Source organism: Scyliorhinus canicula, chromosome 16, assembly GCF_902713615.1.
Source record: "Scyliorhinus canicula chromosome 16, sScyCan1.1, whole genome shotgun sequence".
In the NCBI taxonomy this organism is placed as follows: domain Eukaryota; kingdom Metazoa; phylum Chordata; class Chondrichthyes; order Carcharhiniformes; family Scyliorhinidae; genus Scyliorhinus; species Scyliorhinus canicula.
In genome coordinates, this window is record NC_052161.1 from 100,363,119 (window position 1) to 100,377,725 (window position 14,607).

The 14,607-nt window shown below is 40.1% G+C and overlaps 1 protein-coding gene across 30 annotated transcripts in view; it reads left to right on the top strand.

Annotated features, from left to right (window-relative positions):
- Nucleotides 1-14,607, top strand: part of LOC119979278 (eukaryotic translation initiation factor 4 gamma 3-like) — a 504,690-nt gene that overhangs the window by 326,716 nt on the left and 163,367 nt on the right. For all 30 annotated transcript variants that reach the window (XM_038821282.1, XM_038821283.1, XM_038821288.1 and 27 more), the window contains one exon: nt 2,402-3,136. In XM_038821282.1, the coding sequence (XP_038677210.1) occupies nt 2,402-3,136 (735 nt within the window). The remainder of the gene's footprint in view (nt 1-2,401; nt 3,137-14,607) is intronic.

Below are 14,607 nucleotides of genomic sequence, written 5' to 3' on the forward strand. Positions count from 1 at the left end.
CTCTGCCTGCGCCTCTCTCTCTCTCTCTGCCTCCCTCTCTCTCTCTGCCTCCCTCTCTCTCTCTGCCTCCCTCTCTCTCTCTGCCTCCCTCTCTCTCTCTGCCTCCCTCTCTCTCTCTGCCTCCCTCTCTCTCTCTCTGCCTCCCTCTCTCTCTCTCTGCCTCCCTCTCTCTCTCTCTGCCTGTGCCTCTCTCTCTCTCTCTCTCTCTCTGCCTCCCTCTCTCTCTCTCTCTCTCTCTCTCTCTGCCTCCCTCTCTCTCTCTCTCTGCCTCCCTCTCTCTCTCTCTCCTCTCTCTCTCTCTCTCTCTCTCTCTCTCTCTCTGCCTCCCTCTCTCTCTCTGCCTCTCTCCCTCTCTCTGCCTCCCTCTCTCTGCCTCCCCTCTCTCTGCCTCCCTCTCTCTCTGCCTCTCTCTCTCTCTGCCTCGCTCTCTCTCTGCCTCTCTCTCTCTCTGCCTCTCTCTCTCTGCCTCTCTCACTGCCTCTCTCACTGCCTCTCTCTCTCTCTCTCTCTCTCTCTCTCTCGCTGCCCCTCCCTCTTTCTCTCGCTGCCTCTCCCTCTTTCTCTCTCTCGCTGCCTCTTTCTCTCTCTCGCTGTCTCTCTCTCTCTCGCCTCTTTCTCTCTCTCGCTGCCTCTCTCTCTCTCTCTCGCTGGTTCTCTATCTCTCTATCTCTCTCTCTCGCTGCCTCTCTCTCTCTCTCTCTCTCTCTCTCTCTCTCTCTCTCGCTGCCTCTCTCTCTCTCGCTGCCTCTACCTCTCTCGCTCTATCTCGCGCTCTCTCTCTCGCTCACTCGCTATCTCTCTGTCTCTCTCTCTGAGGTTGCTTGCTCTCCATTCCCTGGGCTCTTCTTCTCTCTTCCCCCCCCCCCCCCCCCCCCCCCCCCCCCCCCCCCCCCCCCCCCCCCCCCCCCCACCAACCATTGACAACCATGCCTTCAACTGTCAAGGCCCAAATCATTCATTCCCGCCTAAAGCTGTCTAGGCCTCAAACTCTAATTTCCTCCCGAAAGCATTCTACTACTCTATGACATTTCTTAAAGCCTGCCACTTTGTCCAAGCTTGCAGTCATCCACCAGTTATGTCATCTTTGACTTGGTGTCAGTTTAATATATTACATTCCTCTGAAGCACCTGAAGTTTTCCTACATTAAGGGTACTATGTGAATGCAGTTTAAGTGTAAGGAACCATGTTGTACAACAATATTGAAAACAGAGGCTCTTTTGAGTAATCTTTAGATTCACGTTTATTGATGAAACAAATACATATATATGTAGATATATTTTTTAAAAGTCATTACTGTATATCCAATGTTTTTAATGTGATGGCTGATCATTTTATAGTGACATCTAATTTTAACATGCAATCCTTGGAATGACCAGACAAGATATTTCTCAGGTGCAAAGTTGTAGAAAGTTAACAATATTGCATTTAATAGTGTCCAATTTGCTGAAGTGTCTTAGTTTATTCAATCCGGCAGCTTCCAGTGAATCTGACCGTGCTACTGAGATATATCATACAATACATAGTGTAATTCTCATAAGATATGTTGAAGCCTGCAAATGTTAACTACTTTTGAATACAAAATTTATAATTTCCTCGAGTTTGTGAAAATTCAACCTCCGATTGGAAAGAGCAGTTCCTGCTGCTATCTAACATCTAACTCAAAGTCTTGCAGTGCTTCAGTACTTCAAGATAAAGCTATGTAATCAATATTCTGCTTCAGCCAGAATCCTTTAGCAATGCTTCAGTTTATTGAATACCTTAAAGATGAGCCTTCGAACTCAGCAACACTTCAAGGGTAATGGTCTTCATTGCTGCTGAGGATTTGCATACATACAAGCAGTTATTTTAAAAGGCAATAAGGCTATTCAATCCAATTCCTGTACTTGGAGCCTGTCACTTTCAAGCTCATGGTCCAAGGACAAATTGAATAAATTACAACATTGTTTGGTAATTTTGAACATCGTGTGTAGGCTTAAGAGTTCAAAGTCAATGCAATTAATCTAGTCGCAACCACAATTATGTATTTTTCCTAGTTGATAGCACAGTAAGATAAGAATCAGACGCACTTAGAGCAAAATTATTAATGAAGGAAATTTAATTTTAGAAATCAAAATATCTCCTCCTCCTGTGCATGTACGTAATGGGATCCAATCCGGATGAGCAACTAAGACCAGAGTGGTTGGATGGCTTTTTCTCCCTCCATTACTATATTTCTCTTTTATGTTCTTGAAGAAGGTATCATTGAATTAGCTGTAATAGCTGTCAAGGATTTTGTTTTAAAAATGTAATGAGCTTACATTTTGTTTACAATAAACATTTAAGATATAATTTGTATAAACTACTCATTTGTGTGTCCCAATAGGTGTAGATAATAAAATGTGCTGGCTTTCTGTTCACACAGAAGAGAAACCAAAGCAGGAGCCACCAGTGAAAAGTGCTTCACCAGATGTCAGACCGGAAACCGTTGTAGAAAAGAAAGTGGTAGATGGAGAACCGCCTGATCCTGATCCTGTCCCTTTACAAGTGGAAGAAGAGGAAGAAGAGGAGGAGGAAGTTGAGGAGGAAGAGGCAGAAGAGGAGGTTACAACAGAACCTGCTTCTAGCTTCTCTATTTTTCCACCTTTAGATTCTACGGAGGAATCATCTGAACCATCCATTCCTAAAGAGGAACAGAACTCTGCACCTAACTTGTGTTTGCAAGGGGAGGTGGAAGACGACAAACAAGAAGAGCGGGACAGTGCAAGTCCACCTGGAGAAATGATTGATGCTCCAGCTAATGAAATCATTGTACCTGCTACTATTAACACCACTAATGACATCAATGGTATTGCAGGACAGGAAGTAACACAAAGCACCTTAGAAAGTGGATCACAAGACCTTCCTCCACCCTCTACTAGTGTAGAGAATGCAGACATTCTTCGGACAGCAGCAAAGTTGGAAATGCCACCTTCCCCTGTTGCTCCATGTACCAGTCTGGAAGTTGCCACAGAGGAAGAGAACAGTGAGGAAACCCCTGTTAGTGATGACAAAGATCAAGACCTCGAAAGCAAGGAGTCTGCTGAAGTGGAGGAAAAAGAGGTAGAGGAAAATGAATCACAACAATTAAACTCCACAAAAAGCCCAGAGATTGTGTATGGTAGGTTTGCATTGAATAAGACTGTCTGTATAATATCAGATCTTGTTTTTTTTTAATAAGATATTTGTAACATATGAAAGTAACCTGCAAGAACTAGGAATGAGGAGTGTTTCCTGACTACCTTCACGATCTCTTATTGGAGTATTACTAATTGCAATATTACTGAAGTTGGTTTTAAGGCTTTAATGCTTGCATTTTATGCATGTGTAGTGACAAAAGATCTGGTAGTTTTTGTTTTGCGATAGCTAACATTCAGCCAATAGTACAATTTGGTGAAATAATTGACTAATCTGGTTATCCAGTTATAATAACCGTTGTATTATTATCCAGATCATAATTTGTGTTTTTCTTTCCCGTTACTGCTGAAAGCAAAAATAGACATATCGGTACAACTTGACCGATACTGAAATCTGATTTCATAATCCAAGGCAGTGAAGAGGAATTGTTTTCATAAAGCTTTGAAGCCTCCCACGCCAATAGCATAGCTGGTTTAACATAGTGAGTGTTGGAGCCATGCAGACTACAAAGGCTCTAAGCTCAAACCATGGTCTGTCCTTATTTAACTGATTATACCCAAGGTAATACCACCCAAAATAGGCCCCTGTGTCCCTGGTTAAGGGAGGAGGAAATCTGCAATGACGTCTGCCCAATTTCCTCTTGGAAGTGCATGTGGGTAAATGTTAGTTGAGTCAGGATCTGACTACGTTCTGGCATTGTTCTACTAAGTTCTACTCATTGTTCAGGTCTGCATAAAAAGGGGCTGTGGGTACATGGGAGCACCATCACCTGCAAGTTTCCCTTCGAGTCACACACTATCCTCGCTTGGAAATATATCACAATTCCTCTATTGGCACTGTGTCAGAATCCTGGAGCTCCCAATCTAACAGCACTGTACATGTATCCATACCACATGGACTGCCGCAATTCAAGTAATTCGCTCACTGTCACTGTCTCAAGGACAATTGGGGAAGGGCAATAAATGTTGACCCAACCAACAATGCCCGCATTGCATAAACTCATGTTTAAAAATTATTTTGGTGAGATATCAAAGGGAGGTAGTGAGCAACAGGACCATTTACAGGCAAGTTGACGGTGCCTTCAGGGTGAAAGCACGGTTTTTTAAGAAATGGTGAGTAAACTTCAATGTGAACATTCCTTACACACAGCACCTTCTAGATAACCTGGATTTTAGATTGGTACGGTCTTATAAAATAAACTTCCTTGACTTTGTTATTAATGTTGGACCAGCTTCAGTTCTCGGCTAGACTGGATTAGTTTTCTTTATTCATTCATTAGAGTTTGGGGAAGGATGAGGGGGGATCTTATTGAAACTTAAGGATACTGCAAGGCATGGATAGAGTGGACATGGAGAGGATGTTTCCGCTTGGAGGAAAAACTAGAACCAGAGGGCACAATCTCAGACAAAAGGGATGATCCTCTGTTTTAACAGCGATGAGGAGGAATTTCTTCAGCCAGAGGATGGTGAATGCATGGAACTCTTTGCCACAGAGGCTGTGGAGGCCAAATCATTGAGTGTCTTGAAGACCGAGATAGATAGGTTCTTGATTAATAAGGGGATCAGGGGTTAGGGGGAGAAGGCAGGAAAATGGGGAGGAGAAAAATATAAGTCGTGATTGAATGGCTGGGCAGACTTGATGGGCTGAGTGGCCTCATTCTGCTCCTATATCTATGCGGGCATCGCTGGCAATTACCCATCCCTAATTGCCCTTGAGCTTGGTCATTTCAGAGGGTACTAAAAAGTGAACCACATTGCTGTGGACCTGGAGTCACATGTAGGCAAGACCAGGTAAAGAAGATTTGTATTGAATTTTATAAATATATATAATATATACACACACATTTTCCCATATAACTAACAGACAAATGAGCCCCACTATGAACTAAACCCCCCGAACAGTTGATGGTGTCTAGGTCCTTAAAAAAGAAAATAAATGGTTGCCACTTCAGGTAGAATCTCCCCACCGATCCCCTGATGACATACTCAATTTTCTACAGGTGTAGAAATTACATCAAGTCGCCAAGCCAGGCGGATGGAAACCATGCTAACTAGTTACAGTAGTCCCCCGCAATACCGCGGTTCGCGATATACCGCGGGGGGGCTGATGGACCCCAACTGTCAGTTGTGTCAATTTCAGCGGCCGGCTCACTTTGATCCGGAGAGGGAAGCTGCTCTCACTGAAGCAATCAGCCGGCCGCTGAAATTGACACTGCCCACTGCTCTCTCCCTCCAATCCAACTTTTAAGTTTTAATGTTTCTGATTGGAGGGAGAGAGCAGCGGGCAGTGTCAATTTCAGCGGCCGGCTGATTGCATCAGTGAGAGAGCAGCTTCCCTCTCCGGATCAAAGTGAGCCGTCCGCTGAAATTGACACTGTTTTAATTGGATCCACGATGGGGGTTTTAAATTTATTTAAAAATCTATGCTAGCGCTTCCCATTGTGAGTCTACGGGGGTCTGACCTCTCCCCCCGCCCCCCGTAGACTCACAATGGGAAGCGCTAGCATAGATTTTTAAATAAATTTAAAACCCCCATCATGGATATCCGCGGCTCGGATACAACGCGGGTGGCTGTCTTGGACCCCAACACCCGCGTTATAAAGGGGGACTACTGTACTAGTTTACAATCACAAAGCTTCACCCTTCATCAAAAATCAATAAAAGCTGCAGAAATGGGATTAAGGAATAAAAGAATTTAATATTTTTAAATAGTTTTGAATTAGACCAAAATGTCTGTAAGGTATGTGCCAATTTGTGGTCATGTTTTATCAAATTGCAAAGACTCAATTATAACTTAGAATCCATAATTAATGAGTTTTTAAAGATCCGCGAGAGGTGGTACACTTTAGCAGGAAGAACAAGAAACGAGAACATAAATATAGTGATAATGTTCTGAAAGCTGGGAGGGCCAGAGACATAGGGGCCAAAATATGTAATTCATTGAAAATGCAGGTAGTGGAAGCACCTTTTCTGAAAAGATATAGGGCTATGAGAAGAAAACATTGCAGCTGAAGGCAAAACGATAATTGAATATCCTTCTGTGATGTAAACTTCTATATTTCTTCAGAACTGTACTCAACCCCTTGGGGAGAATAAGGGAGTATTCATGAATGGCTGATCATCCCCAGAGGCCTGGAAGAGTTCAGTAAAAGAAAATGGATCCCCAGTCTTCAATAACTATATTTAAAAACAATCATAAAAGTTCAGTTCTGTCTTTGTGTGCACTTGCACATGTTCATGGATGGAACTTTCTTGTTTTTTTGTGAATTTAGAGTACCCAATTTTTTTTTTTTTTCCAATTAAGGGGCAATTTAGCGTGGCCAATCCACCTAGCCTGCACATCTTTGGGTTGTGGGGGGCGAAACCCACGTAAACACGTGGAGAATGTGCAAACTCCGCACGGACAGTGACCCAGAGCCGGGCTGTACTTCATGGTTATGTATTTTTGCTTTCACAATACCTTGTCTTTCTTCCATTTATCCCAAAACAATGGATGGAATTTTCTGAGTGTGTGCTTTTAAAGTGACAGCAGTATTTTGAGTTGTAGAATAAAGACATTGCCTTGTATAAATGGTGCTCGTCTGGAATTTTGGCTGCAGTACACCATCAGAAATGCACTTACGAGGGCAGCCCAGTGGTGCAGTGGTTAGCTCTGCTGCCTCACGGCTCTGAGGTTCCAGGTTCGATCCCGGCTCTGGGTCACTCCACTCGTGTGGAGTTTGCACATTCTTCCCGTGTCTGCGTGGGTTTCACCCCCACAACCCAAAGATGTGCAGGTTAGGTGGATTGACCATTGCTAAATTGCCCCTTAATTGGAAAAAATTAATTCGGTACTCTAAATTAATTTATTTTTAAAAATATGCATTTGCCCTACGAGTAAATGCTAACCAGTGATCAAAAGCACCGATATGTCCCTCTCCTGATATTTGGGGGATATTTTTCATGTGCCTCTAACTTGCCTGTGGGGCAGGTTTGGTTCTAACCATTATTATAGTTTCTGCTGTATTGCCAAAAGTTCTGTAATGCTTCTTCCAATAATAACTGTTTACTTTGCATCATCTGCAACTGATACTTTTTTTAACAAATCTTGCCTCCTCCATGATCAGGCTGGAGAAAAGTAAACTTCTGGGTTAACAATGTCAGCCTTGTTTTGAGAACCAGAATAGATTAGTGGCTCTATTTCATGGTTATGTATTTTTGCTTTCACAATACCATGCCTTTTTTCCATTTATCCCAAAACCAAAACAGGAACTGTTTTTTGTTTTTGGAATTGATTATTTTTCCGATAAAATATTTGTTGTATCATTCTGGCTGGACTAGAATTTTTTATTGCGGCAGAGTTCAGAATCAGTGGAAACTGGAAAGTTAAAATAGAAACTTTTCTGTTTTTTAAATGAATGATTTGTCATTTTAACTAAGTATTCTTTCTATTCAATATCTTCTAACATTGTTGATAAATTGTGCTTGGATCAGGGTCTGATGGTTAATTACAGGTTTTTGAGGACTAGTAACATTAACACCAGACAAGTGTTTTAAAAATCAAATGCAAATACATAACAGCAAACCAGTTTATCCTTGACTTCACTTAGAAGATTAGCAGTATACTGTGTGATATGTGAAAGATTTTGATGGATGAGAGTTCTAACTAAACCATAACAAAGCACTTCTATTCTGACAAGTTTTAAAATGGGTTAAATTTACATTATAGTAATGAAATTTGGGATTTGGCAGATACATATCTAGGCAACGATAAACAAATGTAAATCGCTCTTGTACACTTATTGCATTGGCTCTGAGTTGCTTAGGTGAGATTTTGTCTTTGTGCATGATGTTTGGGAAGAAAACAGTGGATGGAGGAAGTGTCATTATTTTTGACAATGCATTACTAGGTTATGTTAAACCAATACTTGGCCAGGCCAGTTTTGGAGCTGGGAGTTTGTGGAACAGTCCCTAACTAGGACTCCACTACTTGGCAAATTAATGAGTGCTGGCTGAAAAACTGAAGGAGAAATTGAGACTGGCTAAGAAAGCAAAAAGATTTTGGAATAAAAATTGTGGTCTGTGACATATATTTTAAAATCATAATTCGGAGTTTGCATACTGATTTGTTTATCTGGTGTATTGTGGTGATATCAAAATGGTGATTTGCTTGCAAATGCCTCAAGCAGAGTTGCTGCAGAGGCATTGTGAATTCATTACACGGTTCTTTAGTGGGAAAGGGGGTTGTGTGTCACATTTGGGAGATCAACCAGTGTTTGTGCCCCAGCTGTTTTGCAGTGGGGTTGTTGGGAGTTGTGATTTACTTTTAACTGATTTCAGAGGGAGTACTCCTTTTGTGTTCTATGCATTCTGGATTCGATACTGTCAAAACTGGAAGATGCACTTGGATCAGAATATCCACTAGGATTAGCAGAATGCTGGCCAAATGCTCCAGGGACAGGTTACGTGCAAGATTGTGCCTCAAAAACGAAATATCTGCTTAAAAAAAATAACTCTATTGTGCTGATCATTTTCTGAATTTTGCTAGTTGCATTCTCCTCAATATGCAGTAAAATTCTGCCCCTGCTGCAGTTAACGTTGGCAGAAGAGGAGGTAATTATATGACGTGCATAATTTAATGTCTCCTCTTGTGCCTTTATTCATCAAAAAGAAAGCTCTGATAACCCTAAGTGTTATTTTCTGTAGAGATAGAGATGTAAGGAAGCTCTACGACAGAAATCATTTGCAATAACACAAAAATTGTTTGTGAGACATTATAAGAAATGCTTTGCATTTTAGAGTTGATCAAAATTGTATCAGGCAATAGAGGTGGTGATGTAAAGTAACATAGAATAGCATCATAGAATGGTTACAACACAAAGGAGGCCCTTTAGCCCATCTGTACCATTCTCTACAGGAGTAGTTCACCTAGTGCCACTCTTGCCTTTTCTTCATAGCCCTACACATTCTTCCTTTTCAGATGATGATCCAATTCCTTTGAATGTTCCAATTTGACCTGCCTGTTCCACATCCTCAGGCAGTGCATGTCAGATCCTAAGCATTTGCTGTGTAAACTTGTTTATGGTGTTTTGTTTCCGTGTGTGTGTTCGTGTTTATGACAGGGAAGAGTTAAAATGAAATAGCAATGTTGGAATAAATTCCAATTTTCTGTTTTAATATTGTGAAATCTAGATAAACAGAAGTTGTTAAATGTTGTGCAAGGATTTTTGTTGTAGCATCTGGAATGGATGGTTAAATTTCTGCATAGAATGATGGGCGTTTTAATTTTCAGCAATGTCCAGCAGGACACATTTACAATAAAATTCAGTTTTGTTATTTTTTGGGGAATTTTTGAAACAAATCTTCTATGGAAGTTTTTAGCGAATAGGCTGTATGCGCTGGCTTACTTAAAAGTTTCTCATCCAATCTCTTTACTTTATCCATGTATTTGATTCCATGAATGGTAGCTTTTCTTTGCACTAGTAACTTGACCATAGCGTTTCAACTATGAAAACCATCATGACTGAAGCCATGGCTGCCCCATTGGCAGATACAATTGAGGTCACTGGATAGGATAGTTATCAGGATAGTGACTTGTGACTTTCTTCCTTTCTACTCTTCTGTCCTGGGGGAACTCAGTTTGATTATAGCGGAAACTAGTTGTTCTTTCTGTAGCAGAGTACTACAGATGTTGCAAATCCGAATCAAACAAAGTTCTGGAAATATTCTAGGTTTAGTAGCATTTGTTGATGGAGAAAGAATTAACATTTCAGGTGGTTGACCCTTCATCAGAACTCCAGAAGGCATATCAGCCTGAAATGTTGACGTGAATTCTCCTCCTCTCTCTGCATGTGTTGCCAGACCTGCAGAACATTCACAACAGTTTTAGTGTTTAATTTAGTTATCTATATTGTCAGGCCATTGCTGGGTTTTAATTTTCTCTTGAGTGGAGTAATGTCTTGCTATCCTTTAAACCCGCTGACTCTTGCGCTGTATTTCGTTTTCTGTAGTTGTGGGGACGGGGCCTTCAAATATCTAGAAGTTAAAAATAATTGTTTATGTATAATTTCAAAACTGTGGTGATGTGTATTTAATTTTATTTAACAGTGTGTTCTGTGACCAAATGAAGTTTGTAGGCAGTTGCAGCTCCCACCATTCATGTTATATTAACATGTTGTTTCTACATCTTGCATGCAGTAGTGTTGTTGATTGTGTGCAGAGTTTTCACTTTTTGTTTTGCACACTGATCAAATTTCTTCAAAGTTCTGCTTTATTTTAGCAAAAGTTATTAAATTATGCTAGATTTAATTTGCTTTTTATTGTTTATTAATTGTCTGAGTGTGCAACAGCAGTGGCTCAATATATTTCCTGTAATAACTTGGTGCTGTACATCCAGATTTGGTTTGAATAACATACATCTGCAGATTTGATGGAACAGGAATTTTGCAGGGTCAAGAATAGTTTACGTAGCAGCTGCAATGCACAGTAGCAGGCTCCAACTATCCAAAAAGATCTTCAAGAATTGTCACTGAATACTTGTGGAGTCTTGATCTGTTCTGTGTACTCCAATAAAGTGAGTTAATTCACGTGGACAATTAAAGCGTTAGTGGTCATAATTATCTCACCACCTAACAGTCTTCTGTAATTTGATATGTACAATGGCCTGTCACAGAGTGTGAATAATTCGATCCTGCTGGAGTTATTGTGCATGCAGAGTGTTCAATGTGGAATGCAAAACAAACAAATATACTGATTGTTTTTAAAGAAACCGCAGGTAGTTGGGCAGCTGAGTAAAGATGAGACCAAACTACTGAGAACTGTAGCTCGAGTCAAAGGGAAAGATTGCTTCAAAACTCTTTGATGTTGGTGTGTCAGGTTGCTGGCTGGTCTTCAGTGTTGAGAGCAATTTGATACCCATTAATGGAGTATCATTTCTTCCAAGAGAAAAAAAAATACTGGTTGTGTTCACATCAAAATATTCTTGTACCAATTTGGTACCTCACTATCTTACCCTGCTACCCTTGAGTTTGCCAACAAGGATCTAGTTATGCACTTTGTTCTGCAGGTTGTTATTCCAGAAGGTAGCACATTAGGCTACTGGCAACTTTAGTGAATTTAAATCATCTACTTCAGAACAATTGTTATTACTGAGAATCAAGTAGAAAAAAATGTTTGTTTTCATGATGAATATTCACCTTTCTCTCTCTCTCTCTCGCACTGACAAAGGTCAAAGAGATTATAATCTATCTAATTTACCTTGAGGGCTGAAGGGGCTCAGAACCAAAAAGGTGCATTTGCTGTGTTTATTTTTGTGGTACTGTATTCTGAGAAAAAAAAAATCCATACCGGTTGATGACAAATGGGTTTATTGTGCTTTAATGACAGTTGTTGTTGAAGATTGCCCGGGCTATTGTCCCCTAGGAACAGCCCGGAGGACCTTTAATGACAGAAGCAGCTTATTAAATACCCACGGTTGACCTGACGCTTATGCCACGTTTCTCCTTGACAAGTTTAATGAATGATTTAACACAGTAATCATATTAGAATAAGTTTGGCAACGTACGAAAATACTGCTAATCCGTTTCCAACCCTCACAGTAAGGTAGATGGACTTTAGGATTAGTTTACCACGCATATAAGAAGCTTTTTTTTCTGTGGAATGGCTATGGGGGTCCACAAAAAAAAATTAAGAGGAATAGGGGTCCATGGGTTAAAAAAGGTTGAGAACTCCTGATCTAGTTAGACATTTTTAAAATACTATGCTCACGTTTGTGGCATTTTAAGGAGGCCTTCATAAATATTGCAAGGAGTAGCAATTGTAATAGTGATACAAAGAAAATAGATTTGGAATGCTCATCAGTGTCTTTGCTGTCCCATTCTGGTTCTTCATTCTTCAATTTTTATTTTAACTGAAGCTAAGGTATCCTCATCTATACAGAATGTGAAGACCATTTGGCCATTTGTGTCTGTGCCATCTAATTAGTCCCACTTTCCTACCCTTTTCCTGTTGCCCTGCAACATTTTTCCCTTTGAATATTCCTCAAACTCCTGTTGCTATTGAATCTGCTTCCACCACACTTTCAGGCAGTGCATGCAAGATCATAAGTTGCTGAGTTAGAACAACTTTTCATGTCACTCTTTTGCCAGTTACCTTAAAACGGTTGCTGGGAACTTAAATCTGGTTGCTGTCTATTCTGCCACTAGAAACATTATTCAACCTATAAAAACTGTTCATGATCTTGAACATCTTTAGCTGTTATTGTTTTAAGGAGAACAATCCCAGCATCATTTCAAGCTATTTTCCAGTACCTTTACTGTTAAGAATCCAAAAGCTTTTGAGAAATTTATTACATTTGGTGAAACTTGCAAAATATTTAAAGTTAAATGATAACAGCATAAATGTTGGCTTTTGACTCCAAAACAAGAACCAGCTTGTTGGGCACTATAATCACCATTTTCTCCATCCCCAAAGTAGTTTCTGCTGCTGTTTACTTTTCTTTCTCCTCTTGCTGTTCATTTTGGAATTGATACTTCCATCAAACCTCTGGTTTCAGGATTTTCAGTAAATTAAGGCCCACAGCTCGGAAGAGTGATATGTTCCTGGCATATATGTGACTGGTACAATGTTTGATGTAGTTTTAAAAAAGCAACACTACTACAACTATCCTCTCTGTGTGCCTGGATGAGTTATCTCATCTTCAGTACTATAAAGTTTTGTGGTGATCTACTTGTGTACATTTCAGCTTCAGCCTGCTTAAAGGGGAGGGATTTCCTGCAGAGCATTATTTTGGTTAAGAAGGTTATTATATGATGATGCTGGTTCTGTTTGACCTTCAAAGAAATCATTCTGACTTCCGCCACTCAAAAAATATAAATTTGTTTGTATTTCTGAAGGACACCATTCCTTGCAGTACCATCCTCCTTTTTCTGACCAGAATTCAGCAAGTGTTGAGAAATGCCTGGTTAATATTCTTTCAAAAGGTTACTATGCTTTGTTTTTTATAGGTTTTTCATAAAAGTAGGGTACTTTGAGAAATATTAATCCGAATGAATAAAATGGACAATCAATATTAAATTAGGTTTCCTAATCCCTATTGCAGCACCTTTTTTCAAAAAAAAGTATGCATCCCAATTATGGTGCTATTTTAAAAATAATAATTTAGGGAGCTGGTATTAACATGAAGTATTTGGACTTGAGAGAGAATTTCAGATCAGATTGTCATGTGGTAGTAAGAGTAATAGAGAAACTATCTTGTCCAGGAATACAGTTTATCTTGGGTAATGATATAGCTGGATCGCAAGTGGGAGTGATGCCTACTGTGGTTGATAAGCCAGTGCAAAATCAGGCAACTGAAGTGTTGAAGGACGAATATCCTGGGATTTTTCCGGATTGTGTAGTAACAAGGTCGCAAAGTCACAGGTTAAGACAAGAGGAGAAATCAAAGAGTGAAGTTGAAGTTCAATTATCAGAAACGATTTTTGATCAGATGGTTGGAAAAGAACAAGAACAGGTGGAGGATGAGCTTGATATTTTTAGTTCAGGAAAATTGGCGGAGTTAAAACAGAAAGATATAGAAATAAAACGGATGCATCAGTAAGCACACACGGAAGAGGAATCTGAGTGTATACCAGAGTGTTATTACCGTAAAAATTATGTCTTGTTGAGAAAATGGAGACCTTTACATACGCAGGCGGATGAAAAGTGGGCAGAAGTTCATCAAGCGGTATTGCCGGTAGGGTATAGAAAGGAGGTGTTGCGAGTTGCACATGAGGTACCAGTGGGAGATAATTTGGGAGTAAGGAAAAGTCAAGCTAAAATACAGAAACATTTTTATTGGCCGGGACTACCTAAAGATGTAGTTAAATGTTGTCGATCGTGTCACATATGTCAAGTGATAGGGAAACCTCAAGCAGTGAGAAAACCAGCGCCTTTAATACCCATTCCAGCATTTGAGGAACCTTTTACAAGAGTCCTAATTGATTGCATAGGACCGCTTCCGAAAACAAAAAGTGGGGATCAATACCTTTTGACTATAATGGATGTGTTTACTAGGTTTCCAGAGGCCATTCCAGTGCATAATATTACAGCTAAAAAGATTGTGGAGGAGTTACTTAAATTCTTTACTAGATATGGACTACCCACAGAAATACAGACTACCCACAGAAATACAATCGGATCAAGGATCAAATTTTACCTCAAAGTTATTCAAAGACGTTATGGACAGCTTAAGAATAAAACAATTTAAATCAACTGCGTACCATCCAGAATCGCAGGGAGCATTAGAAAGGTGGTATCGGACAATAAAAACAATGTTGAGGGCTTATTGTCAAGATTATCCAGAGGATTGGGATAAAGGAATTCCATTTGTACTGTTTGCATGAGGGATGCACCTAATTAGTCAACCAAACTCAGTCCTTTTTTGGTCATGAGGTAAGAAGACCACTTAAATTGATTAAGGAAAAATTGGTGAGTAAGA